The sequence below is a fragment of the Hyperoodon ampullatus genome, assembly GCF_949752795.1.
Source record: "Hyperoodon ampullatus genome assembly, chromosome: 6".
In the NCBI taxonomy this organism is placed as follows: Eukaryota; Metazoa; Chordata; class Mammalia; order Artiodactyla; family Ziphiidae; genus Hyperoodon; species Hyperoodon ampullatus.
The window spans coordinates 75,004,084-75,031,216 of NC_136919.1; the positions used below are offsets into that span (position 1 = coordinate 75,004,084).

The 27,133-nt window shown below is 43.0% G+C and overlaps 1 protein-coding gene across 4 annotated transcripts in view; it reads right to left on the bottom strand.

Moving 5' to 3' along the window:
- Nucleotides 1–5,614: 5,614 nt before the first annotated feature.
- KANK1 (KN motif and ankyrin repeat domains 1) overlaps nt 5,615–27,133 on the bottom strand; it is a gene marked incomplete at both ends in the record, with an annotated part of 58,028 nt that continues 36,509 nt past the window's right edge. For 2 of the 4 annotated variants that reach the window (XM_079706271.1, XM_079706270.1), the window contains 9 exons: nt 5,615–5,677; nt 6,252–6,350; nt 8,644–8,844; nt 9,482–9,624; nt 11,250–11,469; nt 14,689–14,776; nt 16,172–16,414; nt 17,586–17,694; nt 18,347–18,540. In XM_079706271.1, the coding sequence (XP_079562397.1) occupies nt 5,615–5,677; nt 6,252–6,350; nt 8,644–8,844; nt 9,482–9,624; nt 11,250–11,469; nt 14,689–14,776; nt 16,172–16,414; nt 17,586–17,694; nt 18,347–18,540 (1,360 nt within the window). Of the gene's footprint in view, nt 5,678–6,247; nt 6,351–8,643; nt 8,845–9,481; nt 9,625–11,249; nt 11,470–14,688; nt 14,777–16,171; nt 16,415–17,585; nt 17,695–18,346; nt 18,541–27,133 lie in introns of all 4 variants that reach the window. The other 2 variants (XM_079706272.1, XM_079706273.1) reach the window with 2 other exon arrangements.

Here is a 27,133-nt window from a genome sequence, read left to right on the forward strand (position 1 = left end):
ATACTCGTCGTGTGCAAAGCTGTGTATTTACATTAAAGAACTGGCAGGGCCGAGAGTTCTCGGTCTTACATTCACTCTTTGTTCCTACTGACCTTCAGATCAACAAAATTGACACCTTTTCCACACACGTTTTCATTTTTTTAAATGAAAAAATATTGAAGTTAAAATACCCACAGGGAAGTGCACAGATCATGAGTATACAGCCTGATGAATGATCATAACAGGGCAGCTACGTCAAGGCTAGGAGAGGGATTGCTGTCAGGGGTGCCCAGCCCCGCTCAGGCTCCCTCCCAGGCATCTCCTTCCCTGTTCCTAATGGGAAGCCCCCCCTGACTTCCAACACTCATTCATTTCACACTCACTCATTCAACTAGGATTTATCAGCCAGGGACTGGAACTTCTCAGCCCTGGCAGGTGTTACAAACCCAAGCACGAACGCTGATCTTACTAAGCTTCCTGTCAGAGGGCTGGCTTTTCTAGGGGGTGACATCTTTCAGACAGGGTTTGGTGGGGTGCGTCGGGGGGTGAACTCTCTGAACTCTCAGGGACTCACTCTAATTAATGAGTATTGTCTTTATTATCTGTTTATTTAAGCACATTCAGTATTTCATAACAGAACAGACGGAATCAGGGCCGGAATCTCTGCTGCCTGACACATGAAAAATAAGTGGCCCGCCCTGCTGGCATGGGGTTCCCAACAGCCACCCTTTCCAGCGTTGAGCTGCCTGATACCACTGGGCAAAGCAGCTCCTGCCCACCTGCAGTTTAGGTGTTTTCTCTTCTTCCCCATCATGCAGCCTCACCCTTCCAAGTAGCTCTAGGGCTGGGCTAACTGGATCTTTCTGGGTTAGGGAATGGGGAACAAGCGTAAAACTTATTTTGTCCAAGATACAAGATTGCCATTTGGTCTTAGGAATATTTCTTATGCAGCTTCCACTATCTGAAAATTAGGGAGATTTTTTCCATTCCCTGGCCTGTGAAATCATCAAAGGTCTTAATGGAGAGGCAGTGGGGCAGCTGGTTTCCTAAATGCCAGCTCTTCCCCCAAATGTCCTCAAAATCCTCAAAATCAGACATATCTGTACAAGCATGCACCCGTAAAACATGGTACTTTGCTTTCCAGCTTCTCTACAAAAGCCAGAATTTGGGTCCCCAGGTGTCTCAGGGACACCAATACAAGTGCTGACTAACCCCATCTTTCACCCTTAAAGAGCTGATGTGACCTCCCAACTCCTCCCCATAGGAAAGAGCCATGATTCTGTGGGGGAGGGAGGGCAAGTGTGTGTAAGCTCAGGAACACTGTGACCAGCGGTTCAGCGACATCCCTTGGCGGTGATCGTCTTTAACAAAATGTACTTTAAATATATTTTTATGATCAGTTGGCTTCTAAATTACAGCCATGCTGAGTAAGTACAGAGTAAACATATGATTACTAATTTCCTTATGGCAGAAAGTAGCACCAAATAGTCTCTGGCTAAGGCCCAGGGCTCAAAAAGAATTGTGCTTTCAGTAAAAAACAGAAAATGGTCCTTATTCCAAAACCAAAGCAACAGGCCATGACCTTCTCCTTCCTGTGCAGTAATAGTCTTGCTTCACGAGGAAGTGGGGAAGGAAAAGATTAACTTAGGAAAACACTCCAAGAACCGTCTGCCTGCTGAACTGCTGTCACTCACGTACGGAGCCGCCCGCTCCTCCTTCTGTCCCGGAAACACAGAAAATGGATCCAGGGCAGCCCTGACTCCCGGCCTTCTGGAAATGACCACTCCAGGAGATGCAGAAACGTCACTGAACATGGAAAAATGCTGCACAAAGACTATACACACGCAAAGACAAATGATTAAATGTCATGTTTCCTGTTTCGTCATAGCTCTCCCCACCCCACCTAACTTGTTTGGAAAAGAACATAGGAATGGCATCTCGTAATTCAGGAATAATGACATTCTCTGTGTGGACCAAAGGCCACATTAAGAAACACCCGGGATGCTTGTTAACAATGCAGATTCCCAGACCTTAAGAATCAGCTGTGACAAAGCGAGAGAATGGCATGGACATATATACACTACCAAACGTAAAATAGATAGCTAGTGGGAAGCAGCCGCATAGCACAGGGAGATCAGCTTGATGCTTTGTGACCACCTAGAGGGGTGGGATAGGGAGGGTGGGAGGGAGGCGCAAGAGGGAGGGGATATGGGGATATATGTACACATATAGCTGCTTCACTTTGTTATAAAGCAGAAACTAACACACCATTGTGAAGCAATTATACTCCAATACAGATGTTAAAAAAAAAAAAAAATCAGAATCCTCAGGGTGGGGCTGAGAATTTGCATTTTCAGCAGCTCCCTCACAAAATTCTTACCCATGCTGTGAAGAGGATGGCTCACACAAAAGCCTCACAAAAACAAAACTATCTCTACTTGCAGCAGGCTCCGAGCACCCCAAAAGGACTCATTAGAAATGTTATTTCCTTTGAGGGAAAAAATAGCAGTTTTCTTACCTGATTCTATCTGCAAGGGCTGTTACATATCTGCAGTATTTCAGTATTACACAAGTCTGGGATAACATTGTTCTCATTAGCGTATTGGCAGCTTACAGGTAAGGACCCAACACTTCAGGTATTTGGGGGACTACTGCCAAGAGCAAGGCCTCCTCCCCCAGGGTAAATACAGGATTTAGTCCATTTAGTCATAGTGATGGCAGGACAAGTGGTCAGTTTTACTTTCTTTAACACTAAAGTCTCAAGGTTCCCACTGCTCTATTCCTTTTGTCTCGGGGAGGATTCTGGCCTTCAGCTTCCAAATTTCCAGGGCAAGGGTGTCTGGGAAATTGGCTCTCTGTCACTTAAAGGTTTAGCCTTCTTTTCACTTAAGCTGGAAAATAAACTCAGGAGTCTCCAGCCCTATGCCGGCCTCACTTGGGGACCTTGCCCAAGCCTCCTACCACAAATCCCTTTAAGGACCTGTGCCTCAATAAATCACAGCTGTACCGATGGGGAGAGTCAGACTGGTTTTTATAGTGTGCCAAGATCCCAAGATAAAAAGCATTCTAAGTGCCCAGAGTTAGCAGAGCAAACAAGGCACAAGCCAGCATGTGCTATCCAGAAGTTAGCTCCTTAAATTCCTCATTCCACAATACAACAAGCACTCATTTTCTTTTGCAAAACTTAGCACAAGAAATCCGAAATGCACCACGCAGATGTAGGAATTCATTTTCTCATGCATGGATGATATGAATGCCTTCTTTTCTCAAATGGAACAAAGAAAATTCCCAGGACTGCACACCACCTGAGATACAGCCCTCCTTTCTCAAAAGGCGTGCATGTCGTTAAGGGGCAGAAAACTCACAGCCCCACTTTTCTTCAAACACAAACTCTTCTGCTTTAATTTATTGTGCTATTCCAGGTCTGAAGGAACTTGGGTTTGCATAGCTATCTGAAATGAAATTTAGCCCAGATCCCAGAACTAGCAGATCTGCTCTGGGAGGGAAAGAGACACTCATGACTCCAGGTAGCTGTGACCTCACTTTGATGGGTCATGAAGGAGGATGGCCCCTCTGCCCCAGAGGCCCTGGAACCGTACTGGGAGAGCATCTGTTACCACCCAAGGTTGGCCTGAACTGCCAGCACTCTTTTCACAGTTTCAAGTTCTCTAAAGATGCAAACCTCTGAGCCCATGAAACAGGAGTTCCTGAGCCAGCACTGTGATGACACACCTGTTGGAAAAATCTACTCTCTGGCCTCTTTCTCAAACTCAATAATGAGTGAATAAATGAAAGAAGGAAGGAGAGGAAGAAAGGAAAGAGAGGCTTAAGAAAAACCTCAGTGATATTTCTCCAATGCACCTGGCTCTCACAAACGGCCCGGGTTAAAGTTCACCACCACAACTGTGCCAAAACACCTGGTTTGCATTTTGGCTGCCATGCTTCTTCATTTTAAATGAGAAGGCATCAATCCCCTTTACTTTTTAAAAAGGACTTGAAAACAGGTGCTGTTGGGCCAACAGCACGCTGAAATAAAAAAGTCTCTCCGGGAGTGGGGTGGGATAAATGGGAGATTGGGATTGACACATATACACTACTATGTATAAACTAGATAACTAATGAGAACCTACTGTGTAGCACAGGGAACTCCACTTAATGCCCTGTGGTGACCTAAATGGGAAGGAAATCTAAAAAAGAGGGGATATCTGTATACATATAACTGATTCACTTTGCTGTACAGCAGAAACTAACACAATACTATAAAGCAACTATACTCCAATAAAAATTAATTTAAAAAAAAGTCTGTCTGGCTTCATCTTTCCTTTCTCATCACTTCAGGTTTCAAGCAGTCATCCAGCAGCTGCCCCCAAATTAGAGTCAAGGACCAGTGCTTCTGCACCTGAGAAGAGTTAGCTCAGAAGTTAACTTGGAGGTTACCTGTCTGATGAACTGTTTGCCTAATTAGGTCTTAAATTTCAGACTCATGACGTGCAACCTGAGTAATGAGCAGAGCTGGAAACGGAGTAGTTCTCTCAGAAGACGCCTCCTCTTGTCGGAGCCCTGGACCAGTGGACTGGGCACTCACCCTACCCACGCACTCCATCCATCAGCTTTTGCTGTCACTGCTGTAAGTCAATAGGATCAGGGCAGACGGCTGTCAGAGATGAAGCAGGGACAAGCAAAAGAGCTTAATGAAATTTTATTTTGAAAATATGGCAAGAGTCTAAGGCACTTCAAACATTTAAATACATACGAGACCAAAGCAAATGTGACATGGGATAAAGGAATCCATAAATATGTGGAGAACTATACTATGCTTCTCTAGAGGCAAATATATAGCCAATTTCTCTAACACAATTCAACTTTTATCATTAGATACAGAGTTGTGCAATTATTAATAAAAATATGGCAATGTTACATGTCGTTCTTCACGTCTTTAATTACTATGGAATATAAAAGTTGAAAATACTGCATCAATTTTATATAGATACCCTTTACATAAAACGTCGTGTAATGCATCCACCTAGATAAAACCAACTGAAAAGACTTCCTTTTGTTAAGTTTTAAACTTTTTGAGAGTTTCAACTTTTATTTTTAAACCAGAAACCAGCCCAGGCCCAATTCACCGATGATCAAAGTCATCTCAACTTCCTTACTTTAAAATAATAAAGACAAAAGAAAAATCAACAAAACCATCCTGGAATGGAATTTTCAAAGAGCTTTCCAATGGTTCCATGTTTAGTAAATATAAATACTTGTGGGAAAGTTTAGAAACACCATGCCAGTGAGAACCTGATACTTCTCAGCACTGGTAGGGGGTGGAGAGAAGGAACACAAGTTGCCCACTCAGATCAGGTTACTATTTCCTACAACTGTACATAACGGAGCAGAGAGAGACTCAACAGCAAGTGTGCCCTACACAGACGGAAGATGGCCAGAAGGGATGCGTGTGTGCCTGGCCAGCAATCTCCTGCTGGCTCAGCTTCCACTGTGGCAGCTCCAGCCTTCAGCCCTTGGCTTTATGCGTTCTGTTTGCTGGTGAGCTCAGGCACAAAATACATTCAGTATCTGTCAGCCCAACAGGAACAATTAGCAGCTTAGTGGTGGCATGTAAGTGGACGGTATTTGCACATAATCAATCAAATGAACCTCGGTGGGTGGGACCAGGAGATGTCTTCCTTCCAAGCCTAGGGGTGCCCTAGAGACCAGGAAAGGAAAAAAACTGGGGGTTAATTAGTGACCTCAGGTAGATGTGTCCTCTGTGACACAGGAACTCTGTCAGCCACAGTTGAGCACCACCTATAAGCCAGAGCGAGGAGAGCTGGAACACAGCACACAGTCCACTAGCGGGCGCAGCTCTGGGGCCAGCGGGCTCGGCAGTGCCACGTCCAGCTGTCCTGGGAAGTCAACTTCCCTCTCAGAGTGAGCTCTGGGGCCGCAGGCTGCAGCTCCCTGTCTGCTTTAAGAAAAATGCCAGGATGGCGATATGTTACTTATGGGCTCAAGATGTGCCATTTGGATAATTCTGTCCAGAATAAACTCTTCCTGTGAGGGTGTGAGGACAAGCAGGCATCCAGCCTCTGCTGTGCTAACCATTAGCACTCCTGGCCTTCTGGGTGGGGCAAAACTGATGAATTCTTAAGTGCTGGACTAAAACCTTGATTTTCAGAATCATTATAAAACCTGTATCTCCTGTCAACTCCCCAAGGAAGGGGGCCCACTAGTCTGGTGGCTTTTAGCCTGTTTACAAATGCCAAGTGCACAACACTGACCGGAGACTGGGCTTTCGCGAAGTTGACGTGGGCATACAGCAGAACGGCGATGTCCTTGTGTCCTGCCTCCAGGGCTATTGAGAGCGCGGTGCTGCCATCCTTAAGAGGAGATGAAAAGAACAAGCTAGGTTGGATTTCTCAAACTTCCAGGTAGCCCAAAAGGTAACAACACAAAACTCTTTCAATTAGATAAGGTTCCCCAATCTAGCCATTTGTTCAGTCTTTTAGGAAACTTTTCTGGACCTCTAGGTGCTAGCCCTGAAGGATACAAGGATGACAGAGGCACAGCCCCTACCCTGCCCTCAGACAAGAATCACCCCATTATTGCCTTTGTTGTTGCTTCATGGTACTTAGTGTGTAGGTCTGCACACCATGGAGACTCAACAAAAGCAGGCTGCCCACCAGCAGGGGGCAGAAGGTGAAGGTAGGGGGTAGAAACATAATTTAGTGTTTTTTTTTCCCTTATAATTACAAACGAGCGGTCAAGTAGCGTGGTCTGTTTTGATGCCCTGCAATCTGCCAAGGATCTCTTAACTTTCCTCTTGGGGAGGGAGCTGATCCTACAGCCCTAACCACCCCTGTAGAAAGCTCCGAGCCACATCTACATGTAAGCACCACATCCTGCTGCCTTGCAGAAACGTATCTTATGGAAATACGAGGGGAAACACTAAATATGGGAAAGAAAAATGTTCAGTTAAATGTTTGCTTTCCATTAAGATGCAGGAACTCAGATGGATATAAAGATGCATCAAGACAAAAATAGCATTCTGGACATCAACTCTACCTCAATCAAAAGTAGTAACAATAGGGGGCTTCCCTGGTGGCACAGTGGTTGGGAGTCCACCTGCCAATGCAGGGGACGCGGGTTCGTGCCCCGGTCTGGGAAGATCCCACATGCCGTGGAGCGGCTGGGCCCGTGAGCCATGGCTGCTGAGCCTGCGCGTTCGGAACCTGTGCTCCGCAGCGGGAGAGGCCACAACAGTGAGAGGCCTGCGTACCGCAAAAAAAAAAAAAAAAAAAAAGTAGTAACAATAAAAAGACAAAAAACAGCACAACTTATTTTCTGTCTAGTCTTGGAATAAGGATGCCCTTCTGGTCACCAGCAGCAGGAAACAATTTGTGTGTGGTTTGAACCTTATGGTCCTCCCTCCCACTCTGAATTCTGGGAGTTAACTTTTCTTCTGGAGGCCAGCTGGGTGCCCTCCCGTTCCTTTAAGGATAAGGAAGTAGACAACGGGCAGAGGGAACCAGGATTTCTGCAAGTTACTGTGGCGCAATGGCCTCTTATTATTAGATCTACCAGCTGTTCTTTGCTAAGAGTAGAAGTAAAAGCAAACAAACAAAAACAAGGCACACGAAACATAGACTGTTCTTAAGGAAAGAGAAGTTGGAAACTGGCCCTCGGCTGCAGTGGAAGTAAAGGGAATCTGGTGCAACCGCAGCTCACGTGCTCCTGGGGGAGGTCACTGCAACTGCAGAAACCAGTCAGTCCTTCCTGCCAGTAAATACCTGCACTGATTCGCTCTTCCTGTTGGCGTGGGCCCACGAGGATCTCAAGTTTAGTGCAAAGGGGAATGTTTTCCCTCTAGGCTTTTTAGTGTTTGGGGCTGATGGAAGCTCTGGTCCAAACCTGTGCTCCACAGAGATAAACTTTCAAAAACAGAAGCAACCCAGCCAGACCTCTGGGACCTTTGGACCTTTGAACCATGTCGCCACCTAAATGTTAGTTCCTGTGCTGTGACTTATTGGTACTCCTCCCCTTTGGTTTGGAGACATCCAGAGCAGCAGGTTTCCTTGGAATGTTTTCCAGTCAAGGGGTTATCTGGGAACGGGACAGCTTGGGAACGGGGAGAGGAAGGAGATGAGAGTGACGATGATGGGAACAGCCCGAGTGGGAGTGCGAAGATGTGCTGAAAAGAAGCCAAGATGGTCTGGATCCCCTAGCTGATAAAATGTCACCGATTATTTACTCTGATGGGCCCTGGTGAAGGGTTTCCAAGTGGACCGGGGGCCTGGTCCTCTCTTCGTAGTGTATCCATTTGTTGCCTACACTGCCTGCTACATTTGATTCTGTATTGTACATCTGTTTATTCCACTTCAGTATACTGGTTCTCATACATGCCCATCACCTTCTTCCTTTTATAAATGTTTGGAGTGAGGCCTATTTATCTTTCTGCCTTTGGCTTTAGTTAATGGGAGTATTAGTTTGCAAACAGTAAATGCTACCATGCTGGGCCATGAAGGGAAGTGGCCTGGATGGCAACACAAATCCCTGAGGAGAATAAAGGAGGATTTGTTCTCTCCCCTGGTCAAGCAGCACTCACAGAACCAACCCCCCACCCCGCAACTGTGTCCAGGCCAGGGGCCTGCAGGACCATTGGAGACAGCTTACATTGTCCTCCAGGTGGCCATTGCAGCCTGGCTGGGCCAGGAGCAGGTTGACGATCTCCACGTGCCCGTGCTCGCTGGCACACATCAGGGCGGTGGAGCCCTCGTCATCCTGGATGTTGACGTCAGCCCCACAGGCCAGCAGACCCTTCACCATGTCTATCCGCCCATGACTGACAGCCAGCATGAGGGCTGTCTGTCCTGCCTGTGGAAAGAAATGACAGCGGACTTCAGAAGCACATGCTGGGCTGGCAGTGTGTGACCTGCAGTGGGGCTGTGCCGGGGGAAGGGGAGGAGGGAGAGTGATGACAGGGGGAAACGTGGACATGGAATTACTTGGGGCCCAGTGGTGGAAAGGCACTGGAAAAAACTAGTTTCTCGTGAGCTATGAGCTAATAAGTAAGACCATAAAGTAATGAGTTAATTTTTCCCTTTAGCTTGGAGGATCTGTCTCATGACAGCAAGGAGCTGGGAAGTTCAGAAGGTGGTCACAAGTCAACTGTGAACACATTTGGATGAGAGGCACTCTGTACCGGGCATGAAGGTGCTATAACATGGAGACAGTCAGGAAACAGTGGTCACCAGGTACATGGTGGGGATCCCTAGTCACTTACAGGCAGGCTGACCCATGGTCCACATGCACACTACTCCAGAGAGAATGCGAGGTAATGGAGGGAGAAGTTCCCAGTGTGAAGTTAAGCCAGTGTTTCCTTGGTGTGTTTGGTCATAAGGACCACCGGGCAGCCGCATGGACTGTGCTGAGGGGCGAGAGCACGGCAGGGGCACCCGTGCAGGTCAGAGCTACATCAGCCGGCACAAACCCTGGAAGCAAGCGCGTTCACCTGGCTGGCTTTGGCGTTCACGTCCCCACAGGCAAAGAGTTCTTCCACAACTCGCATGTCCTTCTCTGCTTCCACAGCGGCAAGGGCTGCCAGCATGATGGGGGTATACCCCGCCTTGTTCTGGTGATCCACGTTACATACATCTGCAAAGACATGAGTCTCTTCAGGGAGGAGCCATCTCCTCACAGCATCAGTTGTCCCCATGAACTAAAGGTATGGAGTTTAGAAAAGCCCAGTGAAATGGCCTTAGGTAGTCAAAGTCCCGGAGTGACTCAGAAGGAAATGTGAGAGATGTTTGATACCAAACCAAAGAAAAAAAATTTTTTCTATTTCATGAGAAATGACAGCAAGCTCTCTCACAGCACCTCCTGTTTGCAACTGGTGGTTGAACTGCAAAGTATCCTAGATTCACAAACATGCTTTATGAAGCCACAATCTCAGTCTATATGGTGAGCAGTAAAAAGTGAAGTAAATCCAGAAAAGTGATTAACCAAAGCTATCCAACAATGGAATTAAAATAGTTTAATTTACCAAAATATCTTGTCCATGCAAATTTTCTAAGGGTGGATTAAACTGTTACTTTCAGGGGCAATCCTGAAATCTTGTTCTTAGCTTTCCTGGATATCATCCACTTCTCTGTTTAAACAGTAACTCCGGCTGACAGTATCACCAGCTCTGTTTATAGTCTGGCAAGTCTGAAAGGAAGGAGGCTTGGAATTCCTTCCTTTAAGCTGGAAACAGTTTTATCCTAACATGGCCCCTAAACTGGGGACAAGCAAACTTAGAAGAGAAAAAAAAGATAAATCTGTTTGGTTTCTTCTGTGCCTTAATCCAACATTCCCAAAACAGAGTAGACAAAAATTGGACAGTTGGGTCAAGAAGCAGAATGGGAAGATTGGACAATTGTATTGCATATTCTCAATCAGATGTTCACATTGTGTTCTCATTAATTGACTGAGGTACTGTGAATTCCGTATCAGTTATAGTAGAAGTAAAAATATGTATTTCAAAAATAAAAAAGTGATTTAGAGACTCAATGTATCACAGGGCTGTTCCATTTGAACAAAACGTTGAAAGCTCACTGTGTCGCAAGTGCCACCCCCTCACTCCATGTTTAATACATGCACTGGCTATATTCTGGAAAAGCAAATTCCAATTACGGACAAAAATTTTCACTGTTCTCGTTACTATGGTTCAGATGTAAGAATAACGTTTTCTTTTCTCTATGCTGATTCCCCAGGAACAGGGTGTATTTTGGCGGGAATGGTGTTGATTCTACCACAATCTGTTACAGTGGCTTTGCTTGGCCCCCATCTTGACTAACTGCACGGCTCTGCAAGGCGGCTGGAGAGGAGTCATGGAACAAGGACAAAGAGAGCAGCTCACAAACACTACAGCTTTGACTCTGGCCCCAGGCGCAGCATTCTGCCTCTTGAGACTGAACCCACCAAGCCTGCGTGATTCAGTTCAGGCAGGAACATGAGTCATGTGTGTTACCAGGGATACAACTCATCTGAACACAGCTCAACTGCAGCACGAACATCCTCAACACCTCCTTTCAAAACAGATCTGGGATCTGTGTCACCCCGTTTTGTTTAAACCTCAAGCCTCCCATGAATGACTCAAGAATGATTCTTGCCATATCACGGGGGAAAGCAATGAAAAGGCTTTTAGGATGGTCACAGAACTGGGGAGTGGATTGACCAGCTCCTTCTAAATGAGTCACAACCCAAGTCTGTTTGAGAAGAGACAGGGACAACCAACGTACCAGCGTCCAAGAGCAGCTTCACAATCTCGAAGTTGGAGTGGGACACACTGTAATGGAGGGCGGTGTTGCCATTCCCGTCCGCCATGTTGATGATGTGACGCAGGACGTCTGGGGAGATGGCCTCAAAAGCGGCTATGTAGTCCCCCACCATGGCTGGGATGGCTGACTTCTGACTGGACACGCGGAACCACTCGTGCTGGAGAGTGTTCAGACAGAACCGCTGCCAAAACACCGAGCCATTGGCCATTAGTTCTTCTATTTATAGACATTTCTGAGACCTAGCTGAAAGCCTAAGAAACCAGGCCTTTTATAGTCAAAAGTGTGTGCAAATAGAATTTGCTCTCAAAAAACAACTAATGAAACCCAGAGCTCTCAGAGAAGCCTCAAATTCCAAACTGAAGTATCCTTCCTGATTTTAACACACACACATATTGTAACTTCTATAAAACAGGCCTATAGCACTGTGCAAGAATTATACCACCGAGGTTCAAATTCTGACTCTGCTACTGACGAGCTGTTTGACGCTGGGGAAGATACTTATTCTGTGCCTCAGTTTCCTCATCTGCAAAATGGGGATAATAAAAATACCTTTCCTTCACAGTGTTTGTGATGAGGATAAATGAGGCAACACATGTAAACCACTTAAGCCAGGCTCCATTTATTATTGAACTATTAATATTATGTAGGTATGCTGGCCTTGCAAATGATTTTCATAGTCATCAGGACAGGAGAAATTACTTAACACAATTATGCTGCTTCCTTCCTGTCCAGACCAACTTCAACTCTTTCAGCATCTCCACAGCACTAGGCTGGGAGATCATAACCATGCAGGCAAACCAATTCCTACTCCATCCCAAATACAAACGTTCAACCACAGAAAGGGAATAAAAAGCAAGTCTGAAACAAATTACTTTTTCCCATTAGGATCATCTGTATCTGGTCATCAGCCCCACTTGCTTTCCCTTAGGCTGTAGACACATGAACTTGGCATTTGTTTCATGGATGATCAAGTCAAACTTGGACATGAAGTTCAATGTAGACTGGGCAGAGCCAGTGCTGGTGATGGGGGAAACTACAGTGCTTTTTTCATGGGCCCTCTTTCATATGAGTTTATCATTCATTTGTGCTTTGCTTGTTCTTTAAAAGTTTAAAAATAAATCAAGAAAGATGGAAAGCTTATGTCAAAAGCACCAGAACCCATGTAGTCTTCTTTCTATAGAAAAGGTGGAACTGGGATTACAGAACACACCCATCTCTTTATCTTCCTGCTACTAATTATTCAGGTGTATCCAATTCAATCATAGTTTGGGTGACTGGAGGAAAAGGGTCCTGGCCAGGAAATAATTCACCTAATTTTTCTTTTCTTCTGCTCACTCTTTCACATATTCAGATTTCATTTTTTGGATGCTTCACACAGAAAGAAGGGAAATTATGGCGTCTGGGTGTCGAACTCAGTTAGAGCTACATATTCAGTGTCCTGACATGGTTACAGGGCCCTGGCATTGTGATCATTCACATGTCCAAGACTTTTCACAGCACAGCACTTTAAACACTTCTTTACTGAATGAATATCCAATCAACAAAAAAATGTACCAATCCTGGAGTACGTGCCCGACAAAATGCTTGACAATTGGGGCTACAAAAATGTAAAGTCCTCCCTGAGGACCACATAACCTAGTATTTTGGGGAGGGTAAAAGAAAAAGTGTATTAAAGCTATAAAATCTGGGGTCTGAAAGCACCAGTTTTAAGTTCAGGTTAAACCTAGTGGGAAACATTAACACTGCAGTGACCTTTCCTGGTTTTACTATTTGTGACCAAGGCATAGACAGGCACTTAGTCTATACTGGTGGAGCTCAACATGTAGATCCATGTCCAGGCCAGGGACTTCGTTTAGTATTTCCTTCTATAAACATCATTGCCATGCTCCTTTTTCAGCACAGTATTTGAATGTCAAGATTCAGCTGGCTCTGATAAATTTAAGTTTCTATAGCAATATAAACAAATAGAAGAAGATACCATAATTAAAAAAAAAAGATGCCATATAATAAGGTAATATGCTTTAGCTGGGATAAACAAAACATGGACCAGTACTTAAGATAGGTATAATCTAGTCCCAGCATTAACTAGCAGTTGACATTCCAGGCAAGACTCGTAATCTTTAGGGCCTCAGTTAAAGCAGGATGGACCAGAATAGAGTGGCCTCGTACACACAGGCACCCATGTACTTCTCATGCCTGTGCCAGCCATCACCAATTCTCCTTCAGATTGTGTTTGTTGTATGAGGAAGACTATTTGCCTTTCCAGCGTTAGATAATTCCATAAATCCCTTCTAGTCTTAACATTTTGGTTTCATAATTCTATAAACCCGTGAGACCTATGAAACAACTTTCTCACCAGCTGCAGACTTAAGTTATTTAGCATAAAACTTTCATATTAACTCTACTGCTAATATGCAAAGATTCAAATGCACATTACTATCTAAAATAGCATGAGATGCTACACTTTCTCAATGCACTGAATAGAGCTGTCAACCAGAAGGCTGGTCTAACCTATGAAAGAAGCCACACATCTAAATGTCACCAATGCACGGGAGAGCAATACTTGTAAAGGATATCAGAGTCACCATTGCCATGGAAACATTTATCTGTCCTATGTTATGCTATTCATGCTCCCTAAGGCAACCACCACCATCTTTGCTTCTGAATCTCAAGCTGCGAGAAGATAAGTGCAGTTATTTCTAGGTTTAAAAATAGCGACTGCCTGCATTCCACATCAGAACATAATATGCAGTTTCATAATTGAAAGGAATGCTGTCCTCGGTCCAGATAGGTTTCTCTTAAAAACAAAGGCTAGGGCTTCCCTGGTGGTTGAGAGTCCGTCTGCCGATGCAGGGGACACGGGTTCGTGCCCCGGTCCGGGAGGATCCCACATGCCGCGGAGCGGCTGGGCCCGTGAGCCATGGCCACTGAGCCTGTGCTCTGGAGCCTGTGCTCCGCGAGGGGAGAGGCCACAACAGTGAGAGGCCCGCCTACCGCAAAAAAAAAAAAAAACAAAGGCTAACTTAAAAAATTCTGGGATTCTGCTCCCTAGATCACAAGGTTCTGTAAGCAACAGGACATGCAGAAAGATGACGAATGAGTGAAATTAGCCCTCCTTTCCATGTGCAACTATATGCCTCTCGCAGATGCTCAGCTCCCAAGCAAAGTACAGGGTGGAGAAAGGAGATCTGAAAGGAGATCAGGCCTGAGGGAAACGTTCACAGGGTGGTCTGGTGAGCAGGGCAGCAGGATATTCACTCTGCCCCCACACACTAGGAATAGTCTGGGGGAAAAGCGTGCAGGCAACAACAGCTCAGGGGCAGGCTAGAGAGGCCTTAACTGTGGTGTCCACTCAGCCACTTTGTACAGACTGGGGACAGTGTCTGTAGGTCAGACTCACCATATCCTTGCTGGTCAAAGCTTTGGGGTCATTTATGTTATTTTTCAGTAAGTTGCATGCAGACAACATCTTTTCACTTAGTTCATATCTAAAAGAGGAAAGAATAAAAGAAAGAGAGCTCATGACTGGCCACAAAAGGAAAGGCATTTTTACCTCAAACTCTATAACCCTTTACAAGACCGGAGGCCCCAAGTCAACCTTGGCAGGTTGTGGTGCTGCTAGCGCTTGCCTGGTGGAGTCTAGGCGTCCGAAGACTGATGTTACCATACAGAGCCAAGGCCTCCAGCCAGAGCTCGGATCTTTTCATGAGGGTAGCTTTCGGCTTCACCACTCTGGCCTGTGTGACGTTATGGAATAACACTTGGATATTTTTTGCTCCTTTTGTTCTAAATTCTTAAAAATATTTTTACTCTTGAGGGGTTGAAGAGGTCTGAATTACCACCTACCCATTATGCTGACCAGCGGACCACACATCTGAAATCACATTTGGTGACTCAAGACGTGTTTGTTTAACCCACATGAAAATATAAACTTAAAAGTCAGATGACATATGGTATATAAATTATACCTCAATAAAGCTGTTCAAAAAAAACCAACAGATGTCAAGTTATTGAGCCATTTGAAAATACTTGGAAATATAAAGACACTTACCTTGTGTTAATGCAGTTAAACATTCATTTGCCAAATGAGAGATAAGTTTTCTGAAATGTTCTAGTTACACTTCACATGGTGAAAAACCATGCTGAAATTTCCAACTGTTCTACTCTCTTCTGTTTTATAAGCATCAATTCCATATTTGTTAAGTCTTTAAAATTGACTACACTTTTAGGTACATGTTTCAGCCAACCAGAGTGTTTATTTGATATTTCAGCTGCTGTTTACAACATTCCCAAACCCATTCTTGTGGTGTTCCCAATCACTCAATGAGCAACAAAATATGGGCATGTGACTGATTACATCATCTTTATAGTAAATGTGATCTTTGGTTGAGGCCAAAAACTGTTCCTCTCACACACAGTGATCCTGTAATAACAGTACTGACACCTGTATGAGGATAAATGGCTAATGATAAAATCTGAAACTTTAAAATGTGAAATGTGTTGGTCACAAAAAATTCTAATATACCTTTAAATATAAGGTGGGTTGTTCAAACAATGGAAGCTTTAGTGGTGCTTAACAATTATGTGGATGGTGACTCCACATATAATATTAGATAGCAAATAGTTAAACAAAGGTGAACAGATATCAAGCCCTTCCCTTTGCTACTATAAGAGATCTAGCAGTTATCATTTTTGCACTTGTATTTATTAGCATCATGACAAGAGGTACAGACCTCTGAGGCACAGGTAAAGTGCAGCCCTCCTTTGGTGAGTGGAAAGACCAAACTCATAGATTCAACTGCACAGTCTCCTAATCGGCCAATTCTACTGCCGAAGTACATCAAACATGGGAAGGGTGAGGGGACGGGGGGAATGTACCACACCTCTCTCTGATTTCCACCTTCTCAGGTTCACATTCTGGAACCTGCATTTCATCTTCCACCCTGTTGGACGTGAAACCTTCCACATTAACTGCATGGTGGCCTTCTGCCTTTCCCCGAGTGTCTTCGTCCTCCTCTTCCTCCTCCTCTTCCTCAGGAGGATACTCAGGGACATCGCACTCGTCTTCTGACTCGGAAGAAGAGCTTTCATCTGAGCTGGAATCATCACTTGAAGTGGTTTCATACCTAGGTGGCAATTGGGAGTTCAGGAGATGCAAGGTGTGCCCATAAAGACCCAGTGACAGAAATGTTTATGAAGGGAAACCTGCTAACTGACTCCAGAAATTTCATCAGTGGTTTTAGAGCCTGTACTTAGAAGTTCGGAGTAAGGTCTATTTAGAAGTCTGGTGGTTTTGAATGGGTTCTCACTTACAAGGAATAACCTAGGTTGCCAAGTGGTATCACATACCACTTGCAGAAAAAAAAATATGTATATATACAGCACCTCTGGCTTAATATAAATCAGAGGAAATTCATTTTATGGAAACCAAGTCTGTAGTTTTTCATCTTTCCTGTTCTTTTTCTTTCCCCCTTTCATTCTTCTTATTTTGTACCATTAATTTTCCCAGTGTTCAAGGTGAACATATAATGTAAGTTACCAATAGTTTCTCTGGTACACACTCTCCAAACTGTGGGACATATTACCCAATAAAACGTTAAACATCTAGAAAACTGACAGCACTGTTATATCTTTGTGGTACGCCCTACTATAAATGTTATCTCAACTAACTCTGCACTATTGCTTTCTTGCCAAGGCCATGAATGGATTAATAGATTAATTGCTTTGATTCAACTGTAGGAGGACAAACAGGCTTAACTATTTATCTGGGCCAATTAAAGGAGAAGGAATAAACAACTAAAACACATTCTATTTAGAAAGCAAATAACTGATGGCATGGCGAGGTTACTCTTCAGGTGAAAGGCCCTACTATTTTGTTTGTAAACATGGAGAGCTAAGCAAAACAACCCATTCTGAAGGAGTGGATGACTATCCCTGGACCATGGAGTGATGTTCTCAGTCTCTGGTTGTTGCTCAGTTCTGATACAGTTAAGTACAAGCTGTCCAACAGGGAACCTGCTGCCTGTTGCTTTTGTTGAAGGCCATTTGTTTCAGATCAGAGGTGAGAAGATGTAAATTACTCAGCTTCATCATGTATCCTTTCAAGAGTGAAATATCCTTAAAGATAGCAAGAAGAGAGAAGGGAAGCCCAAATGCACCTTTCTGAGGAGGGAATCTTCCGTCACCCAGATGTGGTAGCATCCCAGACTAGGCACCTTTAAATATGACTTGAGTAGGCAGGAGGCAAAGGAAACAGACAGACCGCGTATAAACACTAGTACCACCATCTTTCCTTACCCTCCATTAATGCCAACAAACTGAAGATTCTTTTTCGCTCCATTTGCATCTTTGTTGGCATCTTTCTTCTTCATGATGGACTTCAGTGTACTTTCATTATTTGTACATACTGTGGAAAAGTGAATCATGGTGATCAAAATTAATACAACTCATACCCATACAAAGTTAAGTGAATAGGTACTCTTTCTTCATGTACATTTATTTTTTTATTCATGTTAATATAGATCTTGGCATGTATATATGAGAAACTTGCCCAAAATCCACTGGAAAATTGTGTGCGTGCAAAGAAAATACTTTAAAGTTCCATTAATAATGTTCTTTAAATGGAAAAAAAAAATCCATTCGTCCTTCCAGACATAACAAAAGCAGTGACAACTAGCATCTGTATCAGGCTTTACTGTTTATAAAGTGACGTCACGTCTCACCTGATCCTCAGAAACCATCTAGGCACTAAGAGAGGGATTATTAGTCCTTTGTTTTTCAGTTGAGATAACCTGGAAAAAAATTTATACCTGCCAGACTATGAAAGAGTGAAATGCTGTTTAAAATATTTTGTCATTTGCAACATCAGATGAGTTTTCTTAAGGGGACTGCATGGCTTTCTTTGATAATCTTAAAGATATTCTAGGTCTACCTTCCTAACAACTGTGTAATCATTCTTCCAGGTCAATTTATAAGGCACGCTGGCATTAGACTGGAATGCTGACAACTCTGGTCCTAGAACCCTGATGCCGAGAGGGGCCGTGAGTGAGGAAAGTTACCATAGAGGCCAGCGGCTATCTGGTCGTCTGTCAGGTTCACTGGAGACAGCGTGCTTTCCTGAGTGGGGAAGGTATCCTGGCTGCTGATGGGCTTCCCTTCTGTGGTCCCCACCTCTTGCTCATGCCGGGATGTCTGGGAGTTTAATGGTCCTCCTGATTGAAGACTTCCACACTTACAGGTGTATTCCAAATTACTGCCTGTCAGGAAGGAGAAGGTTGTAGAAGTGTGTGATGCTAGGACCAAATAAAATGGGCTAAATGGTATAAAAAAAAAAATCTTGCAACTCATCCTTTCCTCAAGTGCTTTTCTGGTGTTTTCTTTTTGCATAATTGGCATTAATAGCCAAGCCATCCAAAATCAAACCCCCAAGGCCTTCTTGACTGTGATCCCTTCCCGTTATGACCACATCTTGATTGGTCAAACTCCACAGTGCCTCTCTTCTCTCTGTTCTGGTGCTACCACCTAACTTTGGCCTGGGCCACCAGTGTAGCATCCTGACTGTCCCCTTTCCTTCACATTTCCCCCTCTCCCGCACTGTTGCAAAGTAGAACTCCCACTCAGCTCAAATCCCATCCTTACTCCAGCTAAAACGAAACCTGAAAAACCTAAAAAGCTCCCCACCACTCAGGAAACGTAGTCCATACTATTTAGCCAGATTCTACACCATCTGCCACTCGGCACCAACTTACCTCTCCAAGTTTATTTCCCACTATACCTGTGGTCCTTTTTGGGGTGCGAACTGCACCCCAGTAGATGGAACTCCTCCCAGTGTAGAAAGTGGGGTCTCTTATTCTCCTAAGAGCACAAAAGCTTATTTTCTTAGTTTTTTTCTTCTACCTGGTGATGTTCCTTCCCCACCCTCCCTCACATGGCCAACCTTCCCATCGCTTCCTCTTCCGAGCCTTCCCTCATCTCCCTACCAGAAATTAATTCTCCTTTCTCTGAACTCTCATGGCCCATCTTTCAGACTCTCTTATGAGATCTATAATACAATGTAGTAGTTGATTCGTGTGATTGTCTTAAGACTCCCTTCTTGTCTGTAAATATTTTGAGGGTGCCACATGGTTCTAATCAACTTTGTTTCTCTCACCACATCTTCTAGATTGCTTTTACATATGTTAGGTACTTAATATTTGTTTACTGGACTTCCCTGGTGGCACAGTGGTAAAGAATCCACCTGCCAGTGCAAGGGACACGGGTTCGATCCCTGGTCCGGGAAGATCCCACATGCTGCGGAGCAACTAAGCCTGTGCACCACAACTACTGAGCCTGCGCTCTAGAGCCCGCGACCCACAACTACTCAGCCTGCGTGCCGCAACTACTGAAGCCCGCGTGCCTAGAGGCCGTGCTCCACAACAAGAGAAGCCCGTGCACCGCAACGAAGAGTAGCTCCCGCTCGCCGCAACTAGAGAAAGTTTGTGCGTGGCAACGAAGACCCAACGCAGCCAAAAATAAACAAATAAAAAATAAATAAATTTCTAAAAAAAAAAAAAATGAAACTACATTAAAAAAATATTTGTTTACTGGTGAAGCAGAAAAATTGTATTATTGTTACGTAATTTATACACACACACACACACACACACACACAAGTATATCACAGAATTTTTAGTGTGGCTGACATTTCCTAATTCTGCGAATGGTACTTTGTCCACTCACAATGCTCCCTCCTCTAGCTCCGGAGGAACGGGGTGCTCCCTGGTGATTCCTTCACAAATCCACCTCCCTCCCCAGCACACACAGACAGTACTAACCGTAGTCCTCCAAATAATATTCAATTGCCCCCACGACCTGATGTGTCCCCCTAACAGCAAATAAGAAATGTCTCAAGTGCCTTTGCCTTACTTGAAGTAAACAAAGCAAGGCATTTGTCTTCATTCCTCCTTTTCCAACTTCATTCATCATTACTTTGAAATTACTGCAGTAACCTCCAAAGAGTCTCAGTATGTTAATCCTCAAGTACCAGAATACTCCCTAGAGAAACACTTTCACTAACCACTTCTCCATTCAAGGACCAACAATGATTTTCAAAATGCAAATACATAGTTTTTATTGTTATTGAAACCTTAAACAGCCACAGAAGTAGACAACAGTATAATAAACCCCTCTGTCCCCAGCACTAGCTTCAATAATGATCAGCTATCTGGGCTCATCTACACCTCCTCCAACCACTCACACTGGATTCCTCTGAAGCACAAGCTGAAGACCCTACCACTTTCATTCATAAATATTTTAGTATATATTCCTAACACAGTTCTCAAAAAGTAAGTATAAAGCTAAAACTATCAAATCTAAAAAAAGAGAATTTAAAATGATCACATATCTGGTCAGTATTCACATTTCTCCAATGATCTCTTAAAAAATTTTTTATAGAGTGCTTGAATCAGAACTTCAGTCCTGTATTTCCACTGGCTGCTATGGTTTTTAAGTCTTTTAATCCATAGGTTCTCTTTCCTTCTAAACACAGCTTTAAAAAATATTTTTAAATTGAGGTATAATGTATATAGAGTAAAATGCACAGAATTTCAGTGTAGAGTTTGATGAATTTTTGGAAATGTACATGCCTGTGTTAGCACCTCCCTAATTCAGAAATAGAACATTTCTAACAACCCAGTAAATCCACACTTCCCACCTGCTGCCCTTTTCCAGATAATCTTCCCACTGGAGGCAAATACTCCTCTTCTCCAGAACTTAGTTTTGTAAACGAGGGCTTTTTAAAGCTTCTCCAATCAAGGTCCACCCTCTCAAGCAGGCATCTGAGGATCCTTCACAGTGAACACGGACAGCTTCTTCTTTCCTGGGGTAGTTTAACTGCTCAACAGCTCCTACCCTCTACTCATTCGGAGTGGTCTGGTGACTTAATGACTCCCACCTCTGTGCCCTTCCTTACTAGACTGTCCTACCGGCCTAGAATTTCAGCTTTCTTTACCAGCAGAATTCTACCCATATTCTTTTCAAGGCTTGGCACCATTTCTATTTCCTCTAGTCTTCTTCCTGTGATACCACTCCACAAAGATCTTTTCCCCTCACTGCTCTGCAGCACTTACTGTCCAGACCAAAATATACCCTGCCCTCCGTTTCCTTGGTCTCACATGTGTTCGCTCTGTGAGAAGGGAAGTCCCTGAGTTCCTCCATGCTACATTCTTACCTGGGGTCCTCTTCAGTGCTCTGAACAGTGCTGGACAATGGAAAGCCTTAAATAAATGCCTGTGTAATTCAATGGAAAGTCACAGGGATTCTGTTAAGACTAACTAGCAAGGCAAAGAACAACGCTAAGCATTAAACTAGTTCTCATTAGCTGGATCAGAGGAAATTTGTCACCTTTATTGCCAGAAAATGTTTTTTAGATGGTGTTGAAACTCTGGCTCTCTTGAGTGACCGAGAAACAATTGTCTGAACTTGATAAAGATCCATTGTGGTTAGCGGGCACACATAAGATGACACACGCACCAGCCTACGACTGACAAATGACTGCTGTGTTTCAGTAAAACACAGGAAGAGTGCAGCCAAGAAAGCCAAAAATAAAGTGGCCAACAAAATTCAACGGTCTCAACCCTGGCTGCCCTTTAGAGTCACCTGAGTTGGGGGCGAAGCTTTTAAAAATACAGATACAATGAAGTATCTGCAGGTGGGCCCAAGTATTAGCAATTTTTAAAAGCTCTGCAAACGATTCTAATGTGCAGCTAGGATTGAGAACCAGTGAATTAAATTAACCAATCAAAAATTTGCTGAAAACAATGTGAAACTTGACTGCCAAAAACAAGAGTTTAGACTTCCCTCCGGTTTCGCTCCATCAACTTGGACCATGTGAATTATTAGGAATTATTGTTGGTTTAGTTAGCAGCCCTGGACCACTAATGGTAGAAGTCCATGACCAACAGTAAATGCTATGCAAACAATAAGGGTAAAACAACAGGAGTAATCACCAAACACCTTCATAAGTCTGGTACTATGGCTTAGCTGCTCAAAATTCCCCCCAGGGCACAACAAGTTTCCGAAGGCACCACTGGGGAGTTAGTGAACAGGGGAGTGGGCAACTGTGTGGTCTTCGGTCGTTAACTCAAACTTATAATGGTCATAAATGCCAATAAAGCATGAGCTTCATTTTATGACTTGACCAGATTAGTGATAAGTAAAAGACAGCAAATGACAGAAATCTCAGTGTTCTGGAAAATAAAAGCATCCTTGAAGTATTAATTCTAATTCGAAAGTACACTTAGCATTTAATACCTGGATAATTATACTACTAGCTAAGGCAAACTGTAATGAAAAATAAGTAACTTGAAAGGAAAACTTTCTTTATGTTTTTGACTTTAGAAAAGTTAAAGCAAAGTACTTGATATTTTAAAAAAATCAATGAAAAATAGAGATGGAGAAATTTTTAAAGAGATCACCTTCTCCAGTTTCCTCTGTGATATTTATCCACCTGGAATGGGTATTAGTTGTTGGTATATAGAAATCTGTTTCTAAATCTGTTAGAAAATTGATATTTAAAAATATATTTAAATGGATCTTAAAAGTTGCCCTGCTCACATACTGCAATGCTTCTGGCACGATGACTCATATTTTTATTTATAATGCCAAGTGCCTTCTAAAAGCACAATTATGAACAGTGCGGCCAACTAATTAACCATGTTATTGTGCCAAATTTTCATTTAAACATTCTGATTTGATTTTTAAAGAACATCTAGCTTACTTGTCAAAAAGGTAGGACTGAAATTTCTGAGTCAAATGGAGGCCGTTCAATCATTTAGGCATTTTCCCGAAGTGTAATTAAGAATTCAAAGAGGTCTAAAATAACACTTCTAGTTTTTCCATAAGGAAAAGGGCTTGAGCACAAATTCACCCTTTTCAGCCCACATGTTGGTTTGGGGAATAGACAGTAGGGATTATTCATGAAGGATCACCTTCTTTATTTGGTACACATTACCTGTGAGGGGAAAGTATGTAGCTTTGATGGAGGAGAAAGGACAATCCCTTTCTGTTTGCAGGCTCTTGGCTCAGAACTCTGCCTGAATACCAATGCGTGTGGCCACCAACATAAAGCCACTAAATGGTAAGAGCCGCAGTGTAATAATTTCTAGGGCCACTTTAATATTTTCCTGAGAACATACCAGATAGCTGTCATGAATGTATCTAAAAGTGGGTACTTAGAAATCAAAATGCTGAGTGGATTAAGAATCAGATTCTCCCTCACCACAACGCCACCCACATTTAATTACACACCAACCCAAGACCTGACCCAGAAAACCCACGCTGACAGGCTGCATTAACTGTTGGGTTAAACAGATGTGCTCTGTGTTCTTCCAGATGCAGCTAACGTCGTTGTCCTCTCCACACTAAACTCATCTCTTCCCTAAACCTCAGAGAGCTTAATGGCAACTGAAAGCTTCAAGCACTTTTATTTTCACATTATTTGGTGGCTAATATATACCCCCCATAGGTTATCATTCATATTTCTGGTATAAGTGTCTTGGCTTCCCAACTGGATTGCAAGTTCAAGGCTTCGACCACTTTCTCTCTCTCTCTGCTTTAGTACCACACTTTGCATATAGTTGACACTGAATGCATAGCTATCAATTGACCTGAATAGAGATGGGAACAGAGCAGACTTTAAACATCTTTACTGAGATAAAAACGACTCGCTGATTGGAGGAAGAACAAACAGTTGTAACCATCACCCAATACCAACAATTCTTTCATCGTTTATGACTGGACATCCAGAAACTTAAAGCCATTTCTGTTCTTTTTTTTTTTTTTTTTTTTTTTTTTTGCGGTACGTGGGCCTCTCACTGTTGTGGCCTCTCCCGTTGCGGAGCACAGGCTCCGGACGCACAGGCTCAGCGGCCATGGCTCACGGGTCTAGCTGCTTCGCGGCATGTGGGATCCTCCCGGACCGGGGCACGAACCCGCGTCCCCTGCATCGGCAGGCGGGCTCTCAACCACTGCGCCACCAGGGAAGCCCGCCATTTCTGTTCTTAAAAAACACCAATCTCCATGCGTTAGCCAGAAATGAACTATATACTTTACAGATTCATTCAGAGTAAAAGTGTCAAAGTAAACATGCATCTTTTTCCAGAGTGCATACATTTCACTAATACCCATTTAAAACGATAAAGCATCAGTTTAAAAGAAGAAGATTTTCAAACAAGTGTCAACTGAAGGGCTCACAAAGTGGTGGATTTTAAATCTTTGTAAAAGATCTTCCTCGGGGCTGAAGTGCTTTTTCCCAAGGTCTGTAACAGATGTCCTAGATCTGTAATTTCAGTCTCTGAGGGTCAACTATCCCTTCTGAGAATCTGATAAAAATCATGCACTTTCTTCACAAAAATTCCAAACACAAAACTATTCATGAAGCTATGGAGCCCAGATTAATAAGACTCACTTTAAGGCTGTTTATTCCAACAGTATTTCCCTGAAATAGGGCCCAAGTGTGCCTATTGAGTCGTTGGTGGTAGCAGTGGGTGGCAGCAGAAAACTCATGAATTTGGGGAAAAAAAGTTCTTCAGATGAATCTGATGGGCAGCCTGGTGAAGAGCTACTTTTACAGAATAATTCTGCTGAAAGGGCCCAAGCAAGAAAAATCTAATCCTACCCTCTCATGACACAGGAGGACACGGCAGCCCAAACCCCGCTAAAGTGTTATTGCAAGTTCTTGGGCAGCCAGAACCAGATGTCAGCTCTCTGACCTCCGGGTCAATGGACTTTCACATCATGCTATCACACACCACAGGGTTCCAGAAACATTTGGTTTGGATTATTCAATGCTTGTAGCATTTACTAAAAGAAAATTGTGATTTTAAAGAAAGGTACTGGGACAAGTAAATGGTATATGATTTGAACTAAGAAAACTAACTAGAAATGGTATTTTGTAATGACTTAATTTTCCCTGCTTTTGCTTTGGCTCAGATCTCTGTCTACAAAATTGCTTTCACAGTTACGGGAATGACTTCAAGTTCATAAATTTTTTTTAGCAAGCCCAAGAAAACTAAGAGTGCAAATATGGAAGCTGATTTAAAAAGCAGTTCTTTTATTCCGGTATGAGAGATGAATTTTCTATAAATCATGTGGCAGGCAGTTAAGTTCCACTGTTATAGATAGTTCTGTTTGTTATTTGCTCAGAGACAGTTACATATTTTTAGAGTATTTGTAACTGCAAGTCATTTGTCTAGAATTTTCTCTCTCCAGAGGGAAAAAGGAAAAGGAAAAAAAAAAAAAGTAACCCACTCCTCAAACCAAAACAATCCAATTGATTTACAGAAAGAATAAACAATTTTTTCCCTGAGGTTTCTGAGAAACTTATTTCCTCTTAACCTTTTAATTCCATGAAAGAAAATATTAAATACATGAAACTCATACTAATAGTAATTAAAACTACTTTACAGATCATCTTTGATTACCACCAAATTCCAGCTGCATCAAAACTGTGACATTGTCTCTTAAATCCTGAAAAAATGTTTGTGATGTTTCATGTGAAAAATACATAGGAGAATATGTACGATTCAAATGCTGTCAAAACAGAATGTCTCTAAAATACAGACCTGCACACTGTACACACCAAACACACAAGGGGTTACCCCATGAGAGCATGTGGGAGGCTCTCAGTATTGTATGCTTTCTGAACTGTTAATGTGTTATGAGCACATACTCCAGTTATAACTTCAAGAAATTGAATAGGAGTGTTAGGCATTATTATTATGCTGATAAAAATAATGCTCTTTTGCATACTAAAAAGCAATACCCTCAGATCTTCAACCCTAGGAAAACTGAAGAGAATTCTCTGGGTTTGGTACTAATATACACCTAATTTAATTTTAGGCTTCATTTTGAGCTTTGACACAGATTCTGAGAGAATCTGAATTGAAAATTTATTCTACTCATTTTGTGTTTTCCCATTGTTATTGATATATTTCTTTATCTTGATAAAATTATTAGCTGGGGAGGTGTAACAATTGGGGGGTGGGGGAAGGCGATGGCCAGCCAGAATTACGAAGACAATAATTTGCATTAAACGCAAAAGACTATTTGTAGCGCATTTGTTTGGCAATTTGTTCTAGATCTACATTTCCATTTCTGCAAGTACAGAAAACAGTTAACAGCGATGAGAGCCAGCATTTATCCTCTGTGGTGCAGACTATCCCAAATGCTTTACTCATACTGACACACTAAATCTTCATTTCAACCCTGTAGGGGAACAAAGACAACCTGTCCTAGTGCCGAGAAGGAATTCGAACCCAGAATACCTGGCTTTGGAGCCCAAACTTAAATTCTTTAAATTAAAGTACTAGGTTCACATAAGTGATCATTTATACGCTCTTTTTGGTGATGTCAAACTCAAACTTCCTATCATTTGATATGGGGAAGAAAGTTTGAGATGACTACCTTTCTATACTCCATTTTCCTTTTGGTACAGAAATGTATTCTAGACTGTATGTGAGCAATATTCTGCAGTGTTCGGTGTGAACAATAAGCTGGAGTACATTTGACACACCTTCACTCTTCACAGCCTGCAGACGTTGAGATCTCTACTACACTGAACTGCTTTCATTTCCAGCCCATACAACACACACGAGATAACAAAAATGTAATTCTCTGGATTGAGTTCCTAACCTAATTCCTTCATTAGAACTTTAAAGCAAAATACAAATGTGATGGGAATTACAGAAATAATTTAAAGTTGTTCTTGCATGCTCTGAGACGGAGCTGCCACTATGATCAAATAAGTTCTATGAAGAATATTTATACTTTTGTTCACAAATGTTGTAGGTCTCCTGCATTTTAGCTGA